At 39.4% G+C, this 15,054-nt stretch overlaps 1 protein-coding gene across 1 annotated transcript; it reads right to left on the bottom strand.

Annotated features, from left to right (window-relative positions):
• Positions 1–1,744: 1,744 nt before the first annotated feature.
• On the bottom strand, positions 1,745–14,012 carry KCNMB3 (potassium calcium-activated channel subfamily M regulatory beta subunit 3). The gene is made up of 4 exons (XM_033128701.1): positions 13,951–14,012; positions 6,981–7,172; positions 3,269–3,467; positions 1,745–2,112 (listed from the first exon to the last, which is right to left on the bottom strand). Exons 1-4 carry the CDS (start codon positions 14,010–14,012, stop codon positions 1,819–1,821), a joined length of 747 nt encoding a protein of 248 aa, XP_032984592.1. The 3' UTR covers positions 1,745–1,818.
• Positions 14,013–15,054: the final 1,042 nt, after the last annotated feature.

Genomic DNA, 15,054 nt, shown 5'->3' with positions numbered 1-15,054 from the left:
TTCAAGTCAGTTAAATACCAGAACCTAAAAGAGAAGTTAGGTTAGAAGCAAACTGGTTTTGCTTTCAGTTGTTGTAAACCTTGCAAAGGGGAACATTGGTACTTAGTACTTCTAAGCAATTAACAGCAAATAATTGCTTAAATTTTGTTTATTTGCCAAGTGGTTTGATTGATTTTGAATTAATATTGTTCTAAATTGACTTTGTTCTCTAAGCATAATGTCTCTCTTTCCTGAAATGAACCAAATAGCCACTATACAAATGAAAAACTGTAGTAATTGAAACACTTTAGGTTTCACACACTCTAGGTTTCCAATTAGTGGTTTTCAAATTAGTGGAATTTGTTAGGAGAAAAGTCCCCAAAATTGCATATTGTTAGATGGGTTTCAAATTTAAGAAACTATGGAATAGAGATGTGCTCTTAAGAAAACTACAGAAACTCAATTTGCAGAATGATTTAAGAGTTGTATGCATACAAATATTTTATCACAGAGAAGTCTTCGGTATACAAAAGAATTTACTACAACCTTTTAAACAGCACATTCTAGACCTTAAATACTTGATCTTATTTAGTTAGCCAAGAGAAGGTGAGGAAGAATCCTCTCCTGCAGCTTCCTACTCTTGCCTTTATACAAGTTGTCTGATGAAAAGTAATAAGGCTGACTGAATTTATTTCATTTTTTAATAAGAAATGTATACATTTAAGGTGTACGATTATAATGACTTGATACATATACACATAGTGAGATGATTACTACAGTCAGGCTAATTAATGTGTCATCTCACAGTGTGTGTGTGTGTGTGTGTGTGTGTGTGTGAGAGAGAGAGAGAGAGAGAGATAAGAGCACCTGCAATCTACTCTCGTCGTCGATTTCCAGTATTCAGTACAATGTTACCTGTAGTGATCGTGCTACGTACTAAATCCATACTGATTCATCTTACAGCTGAACGTTTGCACCCTTTAACCGTCTTCCCATCCCCCCACCTCCCGAGCCCTGATCACCACCATTCTACTCTGTTTCTATATATTCAGATTTTTTAGATTCACATAGGTATGAAATGCACTTTTTTTCTTTCTGCGTCTGGCTTATTTTACGTAGTATATTGCCCTCCAGGTTCATCTGTGTTGTTGCAAATGGTAGGATTTTATGTTTTAAAGCTGAAAAATATTCCTCTGTGTGTGTGTGTGTGTGTGTGTGTGTGTGTGTGACCACAATTTCTTTATTCATCTGTCAATAGACACAAGTTATTTCCACATCTTGGCTACAGTGCTGCAGTGAACATAGGAGTGCACATATCCTTTAGCGGTACTGATTTCCTTTCCTTTGGGTATATACCCAGAAGGAGGGATAAGGCTCACTAAACATTGAAACTTAGCAAAAGACTTTTTCTTTTTAATCTAACATTTTAAAGCGCCTCTACTAGGTGCCAGAAACTAAGCTAGGCGTTTCACATATTCCCTAAAATAATCCCATGAAAAAAGAGATTATCCCCATTTTATAGGTGAAAAGAGAGAGAGGCTCAAACATACAGCTGAATTGCCAAAGGGACCATATCTGGAAAGTTGTCATTAAGACCTACAGACTCAAACCCTCATCTGAGACACATGCTCTCCCCACTACTGCACAACAGAAAGTGGAGAAAACGCCAAAATTGTTCATTATTAGTCAATATTGCTCTATTTAATTATTCAGTTTATTTAGTAATTTGTGGCTTCACATTAATTGCTAAAAAGCATTTCTCTGCTCCTTCCTTTGCTTCTCCCCACACTTCACAGTTTGAATTGATGCTTTTCCATTCGAGGCACTTAGCCGCCTATATCACCTCTTGAGTGCAGTGCTGTGTCTTTCACACAGTAGGGACAGGTACTGTGTCAATCTCACCATGCCAACAATCAGGGCACCACCTAGCAGAGTTAAGGAAGGCCAAAATAAACAGTGGAAGATGACCGTTTGGTCGTACTTTTTTATAAGAATGACATCTTCAGACTGGCTGTCTGGACTGTAGAAGCATGAAAAGGGGGTTCCATTTTTGTGATCGAAGAATTCCTTTATGTCCAGAGCACTGTTGAGCAAATCATTTCTATCTCGGTGGCACTTAGGTGTGTAAAAGCACTAGGAATATGGAAGAGGAAGAAAGATGAGGATACCCTCTCTGACATCAAGCACTTAACAGTTTTAATTCTGAAATAGCTTCAAACTGAAGCTATTTGTGGGGAGTTTCAGTCTCAGAAGGTGATGAAACCTATTACATCGTTCGCAGGAAAGGGTTGGCAGGAGGGCCACAGTGAAATGGCCACTTCCAGGCCCCAGGCGAGGATGTGGGAAGGTATTCTTAGAATAAAGACACCGTAGTAAAGGCGGTGACCAACTTCCTAAGGACCACGCTTCTCCCCACATGCAGTCTATTCCTGAACAGTAACTCAATCCATTTGTCCTTTCAACAAGTACATATTGAGCTCTCTCTGTGCATACAACACCTATTAATCCCTCTGTCATCTTTGTCTTGATTTCCTGTAGTAAGATCTTTCCCTAAAGGATTAGCACATGGAGGCTTTTGCCCGAGGCCCACAGGAAAGGGCCCCACCTGGGCTCTGGTTCCTGGGAGGCAGAACCAATGGAGAATAAGGGAGTTCTATCAGCTGGCGATTTTTTCCCAAAAAGTTCCCAGCTTATTACGTTCCCACCAAGCACTGTGCCAAGAGCCTACAAAAATGTTTGAAACCTTAAAAATCATCACATCCAAAATAGAAAACAGAAATCATCAGATTGAAATTAGTGCTTAAGTAAAGACAACGTGTAACATGTCAATTAATATAATCCAATCCAACTTTGGCAGGTGTAAGTGTACATTTTGTCATAGAACCAGTTGAGTAACTTCTTAAAATCAAAATTGTAATAATCCTTTACATTTCTCTGGTGAGAAAAATTATTGCTCGATTTCAGGTGGACTTTTTACCATTTTTTATATGGGGAGTGGGTCCTCCAAAAATAAGACCACCCACAAATGACTCTTCTTTGGCTCAGCCTATAAATTCTAGACACCAATTTATGAAATTGGAATAATATCTCCCCTTTCCGTATGCCCCATTTTTCCCTCCAACAATGCTTTTAGCTTCATTTATTCTGCTTTGACCACTATGAAAACACTAACTGAAAAGAAACAGATTTATCCCTAGAGACGGCCCGGGGTTCTGCACCCTGCTAGGACAGGCTGACGGGAAAGGGTTGCTGTGATTAGAACTTTGTAATTATGTGAACTTTACATTACCTTGGAATTTATCTGGACAGCCTCTTCATTATAATGTAGGAGAGCTTTCTGACCTGAATGGGTGAGGTTCACAACCACCTGAAGACACGGGTATTTGCCCTGACCTTGGCAGGCCACGTCACAGGTGAAAGCACAGCCCATCCAGTCATCCATGATGTGGGTGTGCATGGTGGTGCAGTTCGATTCTTCTCTCTGAGTGCTTCAATTTGAAAAAAAATAAATGATCTTCACCCTCTAGAAAACTTAGTTCTAGATTTCTAATGTGGTAACCGGAGGCGTTTATCTATTCTGAGGTAATATAGAGCCATCACAGAAGGAACACAATGATTAGGGAGCATGGAGGACATGGAGATGGAATACATAGCAGCAAATTGCCAAGTCCCATATCAGTTATGACCCTCCTAGCATATTTCTCACTACACCAACTCTTAGATCCATGGTTTTCAAACTTCAGAGTCACATGAATGAATGTGTTAGAATGAAGAATTTGTAAAAATATGGATTCTACACTTCACACCCAGAGATCTGGGTTCACGTGATCGGAGTTGAGGCCCAGGAATCTGTCTATTTAACAGAATTGGTGATGCAAGTATTTGGAGAACCATGCTTTGAGTCGTATTACCATAAATACTGTAACCACCAAGATTCACACACACTCAGAAACCTTATCACCTCTCATGCGTCATCATTTCAAGATGCATCCACTGGCTTGCCCTGATGACAATGTGCCTTTGGAAGGAGACCAACAACAGGGCTCAGTCAACACAGCCCCCAGCAGTTCTGGTCACAAGGAACAATTCCATGTACCCACTCTGCTTCCACAGAGGCAAATGCAAATCACACACGTCGTCTCATGAGAAAACCCACCACATCTTTGCCATCAGTGGTTCCTTGAGGTCAGGACCTGCGTCCTAGGCATCCTTACATTCCTCACAGCTTAATAGTAAGCACCCAAGAAACGTTGTGTTTGTTGATTAGGAAAAAAAGTTTAAAGCACAATGCCTGTCACATAGTAAAGGCTCAGTGAGTGCAGTGAATTCAGTTTGACTTGGAAAGCCTTCCGTGAGAATTTTCCTAGGGACACCATACGTAGGATGTCACAGGTGCAATGAGAAGTGCTAGCCATTTCTTCCCAAGAAGACTGTGGTGTTGAAGAGAAAGGACATGTATGTGTGAAATCAGTAGAGCCCAAGTCCAAGATGAAGGAAATGAGGGTGAGAAGAATGGCTATGACGGAATATACAGGACCAGCTCCTCGAGCACTCTCACACCCACACCTAGGTGAGTCCCTGTGTGTTTCCTGGTGCCTTAGACACAAGAAGTTAGAGTATCGAATCCTGAAGTCAGAATATTTGAAAAGCATTGTTTAGCTAGCTTCATACTGTACTTCTATTACGATCTGTGACCGTAAGTCATCATTGCACTTTAAAATAATATAGCAAAGCTGAGATACACAGTGTAGTTTAACACAATCTTAAGGCCCAGGACATAAAAACATCACTGGATGGGGGCTAGAAGAATAATATGTTGGACAAGTGAAAAATACAAAAATGGAAAATAAGGTTCTTTCACAGGTTTAGCACTGGCCTACTTTTTCACAAAATTAATTTCTATACTTATTTAGAGTTCTCTGCTTATCTGTGTTAGAACTTAAACTCTCTAAATCCTAGCCAAGTGCCGAATGGAGTATGATTTGAACCTTCCTTGAAGATTTCAGGAAGCTCCAATATAGAGAGAGGGACATTCTTTCCTATGCACAAGGGCTGGGCCAGCCCTTTCAGGTGGAACCAGGGATATATTTAGCCCTGAAAAAAAATGAGCACATTCTTTCAATAGCATTGTGTGTCTATCTGTCTACAAACAGACAGAATCCATCCTTTGACTGAGAGATAAGTATTTAACAGGGTGGAAATAGATATGAGCTACCCAAGCCTCTTAATTATCATTTTTATGGAGCAAAACTACTCTCTGGTGCCACAAGATCACAAGGCAAGAGAGAGATGAGAATTCACCACTCTTAAGCATTCACTAAGTCACTTTAAAAAAACAACAATTTCCAGAAATGTTTTGAAAACTAAAATTTAACTATGAGCAAGAGTTTGGTGCCATCTTCAAACCATCTAGCAAATATATCACATTTTTAAAAGACAATCTGACCTGCACACAAACATACACATACACACACATATTTATCCAATTTACATATATATGTAATGCAGAGGTGATAGATAGACAGACAGAAAGAAAATGTAGCAACAGGAAAAGGAAAGTAGAAAGCTAGAATGAAGTCAAGAGTGAGGTACAAACACCAAACTTGTAGATCATAAGATCTCTGTTAGTTGTGAGAACTGGGCCACAGATTTGGCTCTGAGCTTCCTAGCAGCCAAAGCAATAAAGGAAACACAACCAGGTATGAGATTCCTGGTGTCCATTGAATAAAAGTAAGCTGGTTGATCAGGAGCAAGAAGAGATTTTCCTGGTGCTAATATCAGAGAGAAAAATTCTCCTGGGATCCTTCTAAGAGTGGCACTATGTGTGCTATACTGGATGGTGACCTACACATTGTTGCCCTAACCATGTTAAGCCTGGAATGGCAGGAGATTAGGCTGACAAATAACAAAAGCAGGCCACCCACTTCTTTTTCTATGATCTCTTTTCTTCGCTGAACTCCTAGGCATCCCTTTGCCCATTCCCTCTGGGCCTTGTGTTGTTCATTGGCTAGCCAAAGAGAAAGTGTTCCTTGCTTTCCCAGTACTGCCCTTCCCCAAAATACTTCATGTTGTGTGAGCAATCCTCTAAAATTAAACAACTCCTCTCCTGCCTAATCAAAATGTCCATCCCCCACATTGCAGCAACCTTCGTTTAAGTATTAGGAGGCAAGAAGTCTTATGTCAGAATGACAGGCAGATTCTTTACTGGCTGTGTGACTTTGGGCAAGTTACTTGGCCTTTCTGATCCTCAGCTTTCTCATTTATAAAATTAAAATAATGCTTCCATTATGGGTTTGCTGTGGTTTAGAAAGGATGAAACATTGTATATTTGTCATATATATTTAATAAATGGTAACAAGTTTTACATGTATCTAATAAGGAAACTAATTATAAGAAAAGGAAAGAAACTAATATTTATTGAGCAACTACTCAATATTTATTTACTCAATATTTATTGAGTAAAATAAGACCAGGTCTTATTTTACTATAAGACCGGGTATAATATAATATAACATATAATAATATAATACCAGGTCTTATATTAATTTTTGCTCCAAAAGACGCATTAGAGCTGATGGTCCGGCTCGGTCTTATTTTCGGGGAAACACGGTATATTCCAAGTAGACATCATCAAATTCAAAAAACTCAGACTCTCAAACTTTTATTGTATTCATGTATAAGGCATAAATCAACCCTTCCAGCGGATATCTGTATGTCAAAGCAAGAATTTGTTACCTACATGAATATCTAATTTGTGAACTAGTTGTTGGAAGTATTTTTGAGATTGAAGCGGGGAGCAGCAAAGAAATACCTTCCATTTTCTTACCACCTCTTCCTCCACCCAGCGGCCTCCCAGCACTGAGACAGGAACAAGTGAATCTCTTTTCTGTCCTAGGCACCGGTCAGGGGGCTGCAGAAACCAACCAGCCTCCCTCCTCTACCACTGTGCCTGCGTCTGATCTGAATTGGAAATTCTGGCACTATCTTTCTCTGTTTCTTACCTGAGCATAAAAGGCTTTAGGATGGTTATTCCAAACAAGAAGAACATTAGGACTGAGAAGCCCATCATTGCAAATCCTAGAAGCATGGCTCGGTCCTCTCCAGCACTGGAAGGCAGTTTCTTGTGCACATTCAGTGGGTCTCCATTATTGTGGTATATATTTCTCTTCCTCTCTGAGGTAGACAAGGCTGTCCTTTGGGAGAAGTGGGAAAGAGATATTTCAAAAAGCTCATAAAGAAGTGGGGACATTTACCAACAACCCATGGGGTGGTGAGGGGCTGATCTCATTTGCTGCCCACCTAAGGGTCGTACGCAGGTTTGGCTCAACACAATGAGATCCCATGTGCAGAGCGTGGTGAAAAGTCCGTCTAAACACACTAAAATGATGTGTTATACCTTTTTTCTTTAATGCAACAAACTAAGGAATGTTAGCTGGTAGAAGTCTTTACAGACCTGTTTAATTGATGACTAGAAAAGAATTCCTTATAAAAGTAGCTTTCATTTGTTTGGTGTAAACAAATATTATGAATTTGCTTATCTTTCAGGGATATTGCATTTTATCCCTGAAAATATTTTTTATGTTCTTCGATAAATTTCATATGGAAAGAATGACTCAGAAAGTTCACATTTGGACTGAACAGCATCCTGAAATAGGATCTGATTTGTTCTTTCATATCCAGCTGTTGGAAAGGCAGCGCATCCACCATGGGGCTTTCTGGCCCCGGGCCCAGTCCACTCAGAACAATGAGGGCTTCACGGCTGCCTTCCCCGCTCTCCCTTCACCCCACTTCTCTTCTTCTCTGTCAACTCACACTCTTCATGAGTGGCCCCACATTTCTTCCCTCCCTCTCCCTGCTCTGCTCCAGCAAAGGATGTAATAAATTCTTTCACAGTAGGGTTCCAGAGAATAGTCAAGTCCAATACAAAGGTTGCAGACTGGTGACCCATGGATAGGATCCATCCCAGAAATGTGTTTTGTTTGGCTTTCTTTATAGTTTTTTTTTTTTTAATGGATAGTTGCTAACACTTTAAAAATTATGCAATTTCTCATAAAAATGCTGATTTCTGACTTTTGAAAACACCACTAGGTCCACATTCCTGCCTATGAACAGCTGGCCAAACCGAGCAGAGGTACCCCTACGGAGAGCAGGAGTGTGTTCTCCAGTTTGCCTCCGTCTCAAATCAGTGACACTGGTTTGCTGTTCCTGCTCAGAAGGCAGTTCAGTCCCTCAGGTAGTTCCATTTTAGAGACTTAGTGAAATCTCCAGCCAAACAATTTCAGTTATCATGGTAGAGGCTCAGGCTCCATCCAAGCTTCGTAAAACGCTTACTAAATTTTGAAACTAAGTAAAAATCCTGTCAAGGGAATTGCTAGTTGTTTCCTTCCAAAGCATATTTTATACTTTCTCCCCCATCCTTTTCCTTCCTCTTCCTAGCTCCCTTTCTCCTTGGCAACACCTTCAAACCAAAGAGAGTGAGGGGAATGTATTCAGGATGTTCCAAGAGCCTGCCTGCACTGGGAAGCACTGACCTCAGACGGCAGCAATCCTGGTTACTACGACTTTGGGAATCAAGAACCTGGTCTGGGGATTTGTAGACTGCTTTGATACTTACCCTCTGTCATCCCACCCTCAGAGAATGGGCAGGGGAAAAAAAAAACTAATGAAATTTGAGCCAGTACATTTGACAATTTATCAACAAACATAACTGATTAAGAAAAGAATTTTCATCCAAAAGTAAAGTTCAGATATTTTGTGGGTTTCCAATACCCAACACCCTGCATTTTCTCTTTTGTTCTGAAACTTGATTTTAATTGCTTTGTATCCAGTAAGGTATCCTGGAGGCTTATTGTAAGCTATCTATGGATGCCATACGTGAAGAGGCTCTCTGGCATTTCTGATATGTTGATTTCATGTACTCAATTATAATTGATTGATATACAAAATGGGCATAACCTGATTCTGATCTAATTTAAGAATAAGCAGACCTGGTAGTATACTGGAGTGTATTATCTCTTACTAATATGTCTGTCCATTTTGTTCTAAGGCTTTATGAAAAGATGACAACCTCATAGATCCCTTGTAAAGAAGTTATTTCATGTTTGAGGGGAAGGAGATATAAAATAATCACCAAAAATAAATATACAGATATATTTTTATTATTTTTATGAATAGGCTTCTGTTTCACCAGCATGGTGAACTAGATACCCACTCTAACTGCAATCAATTAAAAATTCTGGTCAAAGCTTTATAAAAATAGTTGAAAATACGCATAGGACAAAAACGTTCTGGAAGTAGGAATACAGAGAAGAAAGTGAACAGAAATAAACTTTTGCCTTGAGGGCATCTACAGAACTTGGTGACCTTGAGCTTCAGTTTCACAGTTTGGGGGAGGGCACAGGGACAGGAGACAATGCCCAAAACCTATCCAAGGTATAAGTATGAGATTTAAAACACCACTCAACTAGACCTGGGACCCCCAAAAGACCTCATACTCTGTGTAAGGATGAACTAGAAATAACCACCTCATACCCTGAAACTAGTAAAGGAGGAAAATTGTAATCTCCCTTTGAGATTTTGTAACTTTAAGGTGATCACAAGAGAGTTTTAGCCCGAATTCACGCTACCTGGGAAATTCAAACCTCAACCTAAGAATTGTGCTTAATGTTGTCTCAAGTAGTTGTCCCTTTAGCAGCTGGCAAAAGCAAATACACACTTCTCTGGAAAAGCTCACCTCCAACCTAAGCCTCAAAGGAATCCTATAAAAGTTCAAGGAGTATGTGTTCTCACTCAAAAGTCATAAAACACACAACAAGGACTTTGAGTAAGAAAAAATATACAACAGAAAAAAAACTTCAGATATTTGGACAGTGTATGAAAAATATATCTATAATGAGTTTAAAGAAATAAAAGAAGGGTTGGAAATATCAGAAACAGCAAAAGACTCTAAAAACTCTAGAATTTCTAGAAATGAAAAATAAAATAATTGAAATAAAAACTCAATGGACAAATTAGGTACATCTGAAAAGATAATTAGTAAACAGAGAGATGGATCTGAAAAATAGAGTATAATACATAGAGATTTCTTGAATGGCAAATATTAAAGCTAGGTTAAGAAACATGGAAGATAAATAGAAAAGGTCAAAAATAAGGTCTATTCAAGATTTCAGAAAAAGAAAAGAGAAATAAGTCAGAAGCAATATTTTAAAAAGATAATAAGTTTCCAGAATTGATGAAGTCCACAGATTCCAAAAGCCCAGTATGATAAAATTTAAAAACCCACATTTAGACATATCACAGAGGTATTGCAGACACCAAGATAAGAGAAAATCTTAAAAGCAGACAGAGGGAAAGGCAGATTAACTTCAAAGGCATGACAGATAGGCTGAGAGCTTATTTCTCTATAACAAAAATGGAAGCCAGAAGACAGGGATATTGTCAATATGCTGAGAGAAAGTCACTATTAGCAAAAATCTCTCAAGAATAAGTACGAAATAAAGACATTTCAGTCACACACAAAACTGAGTTTGCCATCAATAGATCGTCACTAAAGGAAAAGGTCAGGTATTTACCTCAGGCAGAGGGAAAGATGGAAGAGCTAAAGGTTTAACCAGAAATGAAGAGCAATTACAGGGGTGAATGGGTAAGTAAAGATATTGTCCTTATAAAATAATGATAAATTTAAATATTGAAATTTAAATTATTTTTAAAATTTTTAAATAATTAAAATTATTATCATCATTATTATGGGGATAAAAGATAAATACATCACAAAACCATATCACTTAAAGGGGGTGAGAGTGTTAGTGTGTTCCAAATGTCTGATATTTTTCAAGAGGAAGATAAAGACATTGATTTCTCCTTAATAATTCAAGTTTCCATACTAAAATTTCTGGAGTATCCACTAAAAGAGTACAAATAGGTGATATAATTTCCAAACTAGTAGAGGGAGAAAGAATGCAGGGCCGGGGGTGGGGGTGAGGGGGAGGAATCAATCCAAAAAAAAAAAAACCAGTAAAGAGGAGGAAAAAAACAACTCATGGAAAAGACAGAACAAATAGAAGGCGCGCGCGCACACACACACACACAACATGATAGAATAAATCCAAGTATATTAGTAATTACAATAAATCTAAATGGATTAAATGGTCCAGTTAAAAGACAAAGATTGTCAAACTGGATTTAAACAGGTATAATTTTATAAAAGATACATCTAAAACACACAGATACAGAAAGGTTGAAACTTGTCAGACAAAGTCTAATGAAAAGCAAGCTGATATGAACCTTATGGTTAAAAAGCTTTATTAAAAGTTAAGAAGGTAATAACATTGATTAAAGTTTCAATTCACCTGGAAGATCTAACGATACTCATTTATACGTACCCAATAACACTGCCTCATTGATAGGACTACAGGGAGAAATGGACAAAATTCACTGTCAGATTATTAGATATTTTAATGTACTCCGTTAGTAATTGGTAGCTCAACTGAGACAAATCAGTAAGGAAACAGATTTGAGCAATTAACAAGCTATATCTCAATGATAACACAGGATATCATCCTCTACAGAATATACATTCTTCCCAATATATATATGAAACATTCATGAGACCTAACTACAAACTGAGCCATAAAAAAAGCCTCAACAAATGTCAAAGAATTTGTGACCATAACACACTTTTTATATTTTCATTTTATGAAACTTGGAAAATACGGAAAAGTCTAGAGAACAAAAATAACCCACAATTCTAGTACTTAGACATAATAACTGTTCACTTACTGAATTATTTCCCTCCTCTATATTATTTTAAATAGAATGAGATCACACTAGAAATAGTGTTTTCTTTTAATTTTGTGTTTTTCACTTAACATAATAAGCCCTTTCCCATGTCAGCAGCAATTCTTTGTAATCCTTTCTGTTGGCTACGTAATAATACTGCATCAGTTGGATATGCCATAATTTCCTTAACCATTTCCTTATTGTTGAATATTAGGTTGTTTCCAGTTTTCTGAGACCATAAACAGCCCTGTAATTAACTTTGTGGTATTTACAATTACCTTTCATCCAAGGACCTCAAAGCACTTAGGAATGATCTAATTTTGCTCTCTAGCCAGAGATGAGTAATCAGCATTTGTATTCTTTTTTGCCAGCAATACAGCTTCATTTCTAACCAGTGTGTTACCCAGAGATGTTTTATTCACAAAAGCAGGATCCACCCTCTCCTGTTGTCTCCCCTGCAGACAGAACTGACTTTCCCAACAGCCCTGACTACTACACTTTACTACAGGTGTCTTCTGGCTTAGCCTGAGGCAAACTCAATTTCAAAGAGCTTGAACCTGCTCATGGGGTGTGATCCCTGCAGAAGCCAGCAGCCTCTCCCTCCGACACTGTAACTTGTGCAAAAAGTGTTCCTTAGAAAGATGCTGTAGTTCATCAAAGCAGGATAATTCATCGGATTCTTGTTTCACACATGTATGCAATTTTAAGCATTGGGTATGTTAAATTAATATTTCACTGCAATTTATTTGTGTTGCAGAGGATATCTAAGTAATTATTTTCACATTTCTATTTTTTAATTACAAAATTATTTAACAACTTCTTTTAAAACAGCAAATGAGGTGAAGTAAAATCAACGTGTTTCATTGAGTTTGGTAAGAGGAAAGAGCAATAATCCAGTTGTGCATTTCAGAAATGAAAATGGGATACTGTATTGCTTTGGGGAGTACATGACTGCTCTCCTATCCAGCTAATTATGTTAAGACCAGGGCATTAAAACTTGTTCCATTGCATGTTGTCATTTGATCTTCTGCCATACAGTGATTCACTTTAATTGTCTTTTCACAAAAGCTTTAATACATTTCTAGGAGAGAGGTGTGTTTGCCTGTATCTCTTTCCTCTGTAGCCTATCTGTTCCTTCCTCCCCCAACTCCCATATCCGTCCAGACCCCTATATCTCACTCTCCTGCATTCTCTCTCCCAAATACCCATGAGTGTAGATGATGGAAGTGGGTAATGTGATGAGCAGTGTGATCTTCCCTGTTTCCACTTTCTCAGCTCCCAACTCGACTTCAAATCACTAATAAATCATCCACGTTTCCAGATAGAGCGAGTGAACTTGGCTATGAAACGTACCCCTCCCCGGAGTAAGCTGGCAAGCTTTGAATATCCCATGCTTCCAACACCCTGAGACATGGCTCTTCCCTCCACTTCGGTGTCCACTTCTGACTGCCCAACTGCCCCTAACCGGGGGACAGGCAAAGGGAGAGCAGTGTCGTGTAAGGCTCTCAGCCCCTCTGCTTTGCATTCCCCTGGGGAGAAAAGAGGCTCTCAAGATAGCTTAGTTATCTCACTTCCCCCCTTAAGGAGTAGGTTATTTCACTTCCCCTCTTAAAATGGTTAATAACTGGCTAAAATACTTTAATGGAAAGGTATAGAGAGTACTACATAGGGAGCATGCTAAGGCACGTGGAGGATATTACTGTCCCCATTTCGTGGACGAGGGGATGAGGCAGAGAGAGATTAACTGACCTTCCCAGAGTCATCCAGCTAGTTAAGAGGTGGAACTGGGATTTGAACCCAGGCCTGTGACTCCAAGGCTCAAGCAGGCTTCAACAATGGGACCAAATGCTGGTGGTAATTTCCTCATTCTTTCACTTAACCAAGAGATATTTATTGAGCAGTAACTATGTGCTGGGCCATGTGCTAGTGATGGGAGCCAGGGGTGAGTTTAAAAGGTCCCTGTCCCTCCAAGAACTTGCAACCTGGAAGAGGAAGCCAACAAGAAAGGATGCAGCCCCCCCATGCCAGTACTGCTGGGGAAGCCTCCAGGGTCCCCCAGGAGGCATGGCAAGGGGGTACTCTCAGAGGATGAAGACCAAACTCAACCCCCAAACTCGTGATGGCCGCACTTCCTCTAGCCACTTGTTCAGCGAGATGTCCATTGTAGACTGAGAGATTCCGGGGGTGACTTACCTCCCCTGGCACCGCTGGCCGCCCTGCAGTGTAATTTGAACGGGGGTGTTGAACGGCTGCATGAGACCAGGGGGCTGGGCAAAATGGACTCCTTTCAGAGTCATAGCCTCTGAGGGTAGGAGAAGGGTGAAGCTTAAGCATCAACGGAAGTGGGGTCCCAGAGGGAGCCACCAGTTCCCCGCAGGGGCAGCCACCAGAAGCTAACACCTGGGGGTGTGCAGCGCCAGCCTTCCTGGACAGGTGGGAAGTCTAAGGCAGGCCAACCTGGTGGTTGTGCAGATTCCGAACAAGACCGAACAGGCACTCCTAGATGCTCAAACAGATTCTGCGTGGTTTTCTGCAGCCAGACCTTCTCCCCACGGTGTCCCATTGCCTGCTGCCGCCTTTTCACCTGTGTTCCGCTTCAGCAGCCAGATGCATCGCCATAGAGACCTAACCGCTTGTGGAAAGTTCTGAGGCCCAAGGGACCCCATATAATTGGTGAGGGACATTCTCAGTTCAAGGTTTATAAAAAAAGGAAATTTTTTCCCTGGCTGGCCACGTTTCCTTTATCACAAGTTGTCTGTTAGGGTGCAAGCTTAGAAAAAGGACTTTTCTGGTTAATTGCATGTTCCGATTAAGAGAATGTTTCAATACTACATGTGATTTCCCAAATTTTCAAGACCCAAAGGACCATAAAATAACTCACCATTAAAACTATATCAAAGGTTAAAAAACTATCAAATATCCTTTTATCTTTCTTTGATAACCTAAAAGGCATTTGGGGATCTTTTAAAACGCCCCCAAATCATAAACGGCAATTACCATTATATTGTAGCTTACTGAAATATGGATGATAGAAGGCTAGCTAGACGACTTTTGCTGTGTGTTTTTTAATGCAGGTAATATTATCTCAACATTTTCTAAAACGCTGGTATAAGCAAGAATGTAAGCATAATCTATAAACGTTCATGTCTATATATAGCCATATTAACTGTTACTCGCAGCTATTTTAATACTGTTTAATGAAAATCTATAATTTATATACTTCTGATTTGTATTATTTTTATGTTAGTGTAAACTTTTTAAAGTATTTGTTATAGTCCTTTTTAAACTGTTTGTTTT

This window comes from Rhinolophus ferrumequinum, chromosome 2, assembly GCF_004115265.2.
Source record: "Rhinolophus ferrumequinum isolate MPI-CBG mRhiFer1 chromosome 2, mRhiFer1_v1.p, whole genome shotgun sequence".
Taxonomy (NCBI): domain Eukaryota; kingdom Metazoa; phylum Chordata; class Mammalia; order Chiroptera; family Rhinolophidae; genus Rhinolophus; species Rhinolophus ferrumequinum.
The sequence above is the reverse complement of the archived record's forward strand: the minus strand, read 5'-3'. Positions and strand labels throughout refer to the sequence as shown.

Excerpts from the sequence above, each read along its gene's own strand:
- KCNMB3 (XM_033128701.1), bottom strand. The coding sequence starts at position 14,012 with ATGCAGCCGTTCAACACCCCCGTTCAAATTACACTGCAGGGCGGCCAG. Across the intron at positions 7,173-13,950 it reads GGCCAGCGGTGCCAGGGGAG|GACAGCCTTGTCTACCTCAG; the intron begins GTAAGTCACCCC and ends CTTCTCCCAAAG. Across the intron at positions 2,113-3,268 it reads CTGTCCAGATAAATTCCAAG|TGCTTTTACACACCTAAGTG; the intron begins GTAATGTAAAGT and ends CCATATTCCTAG.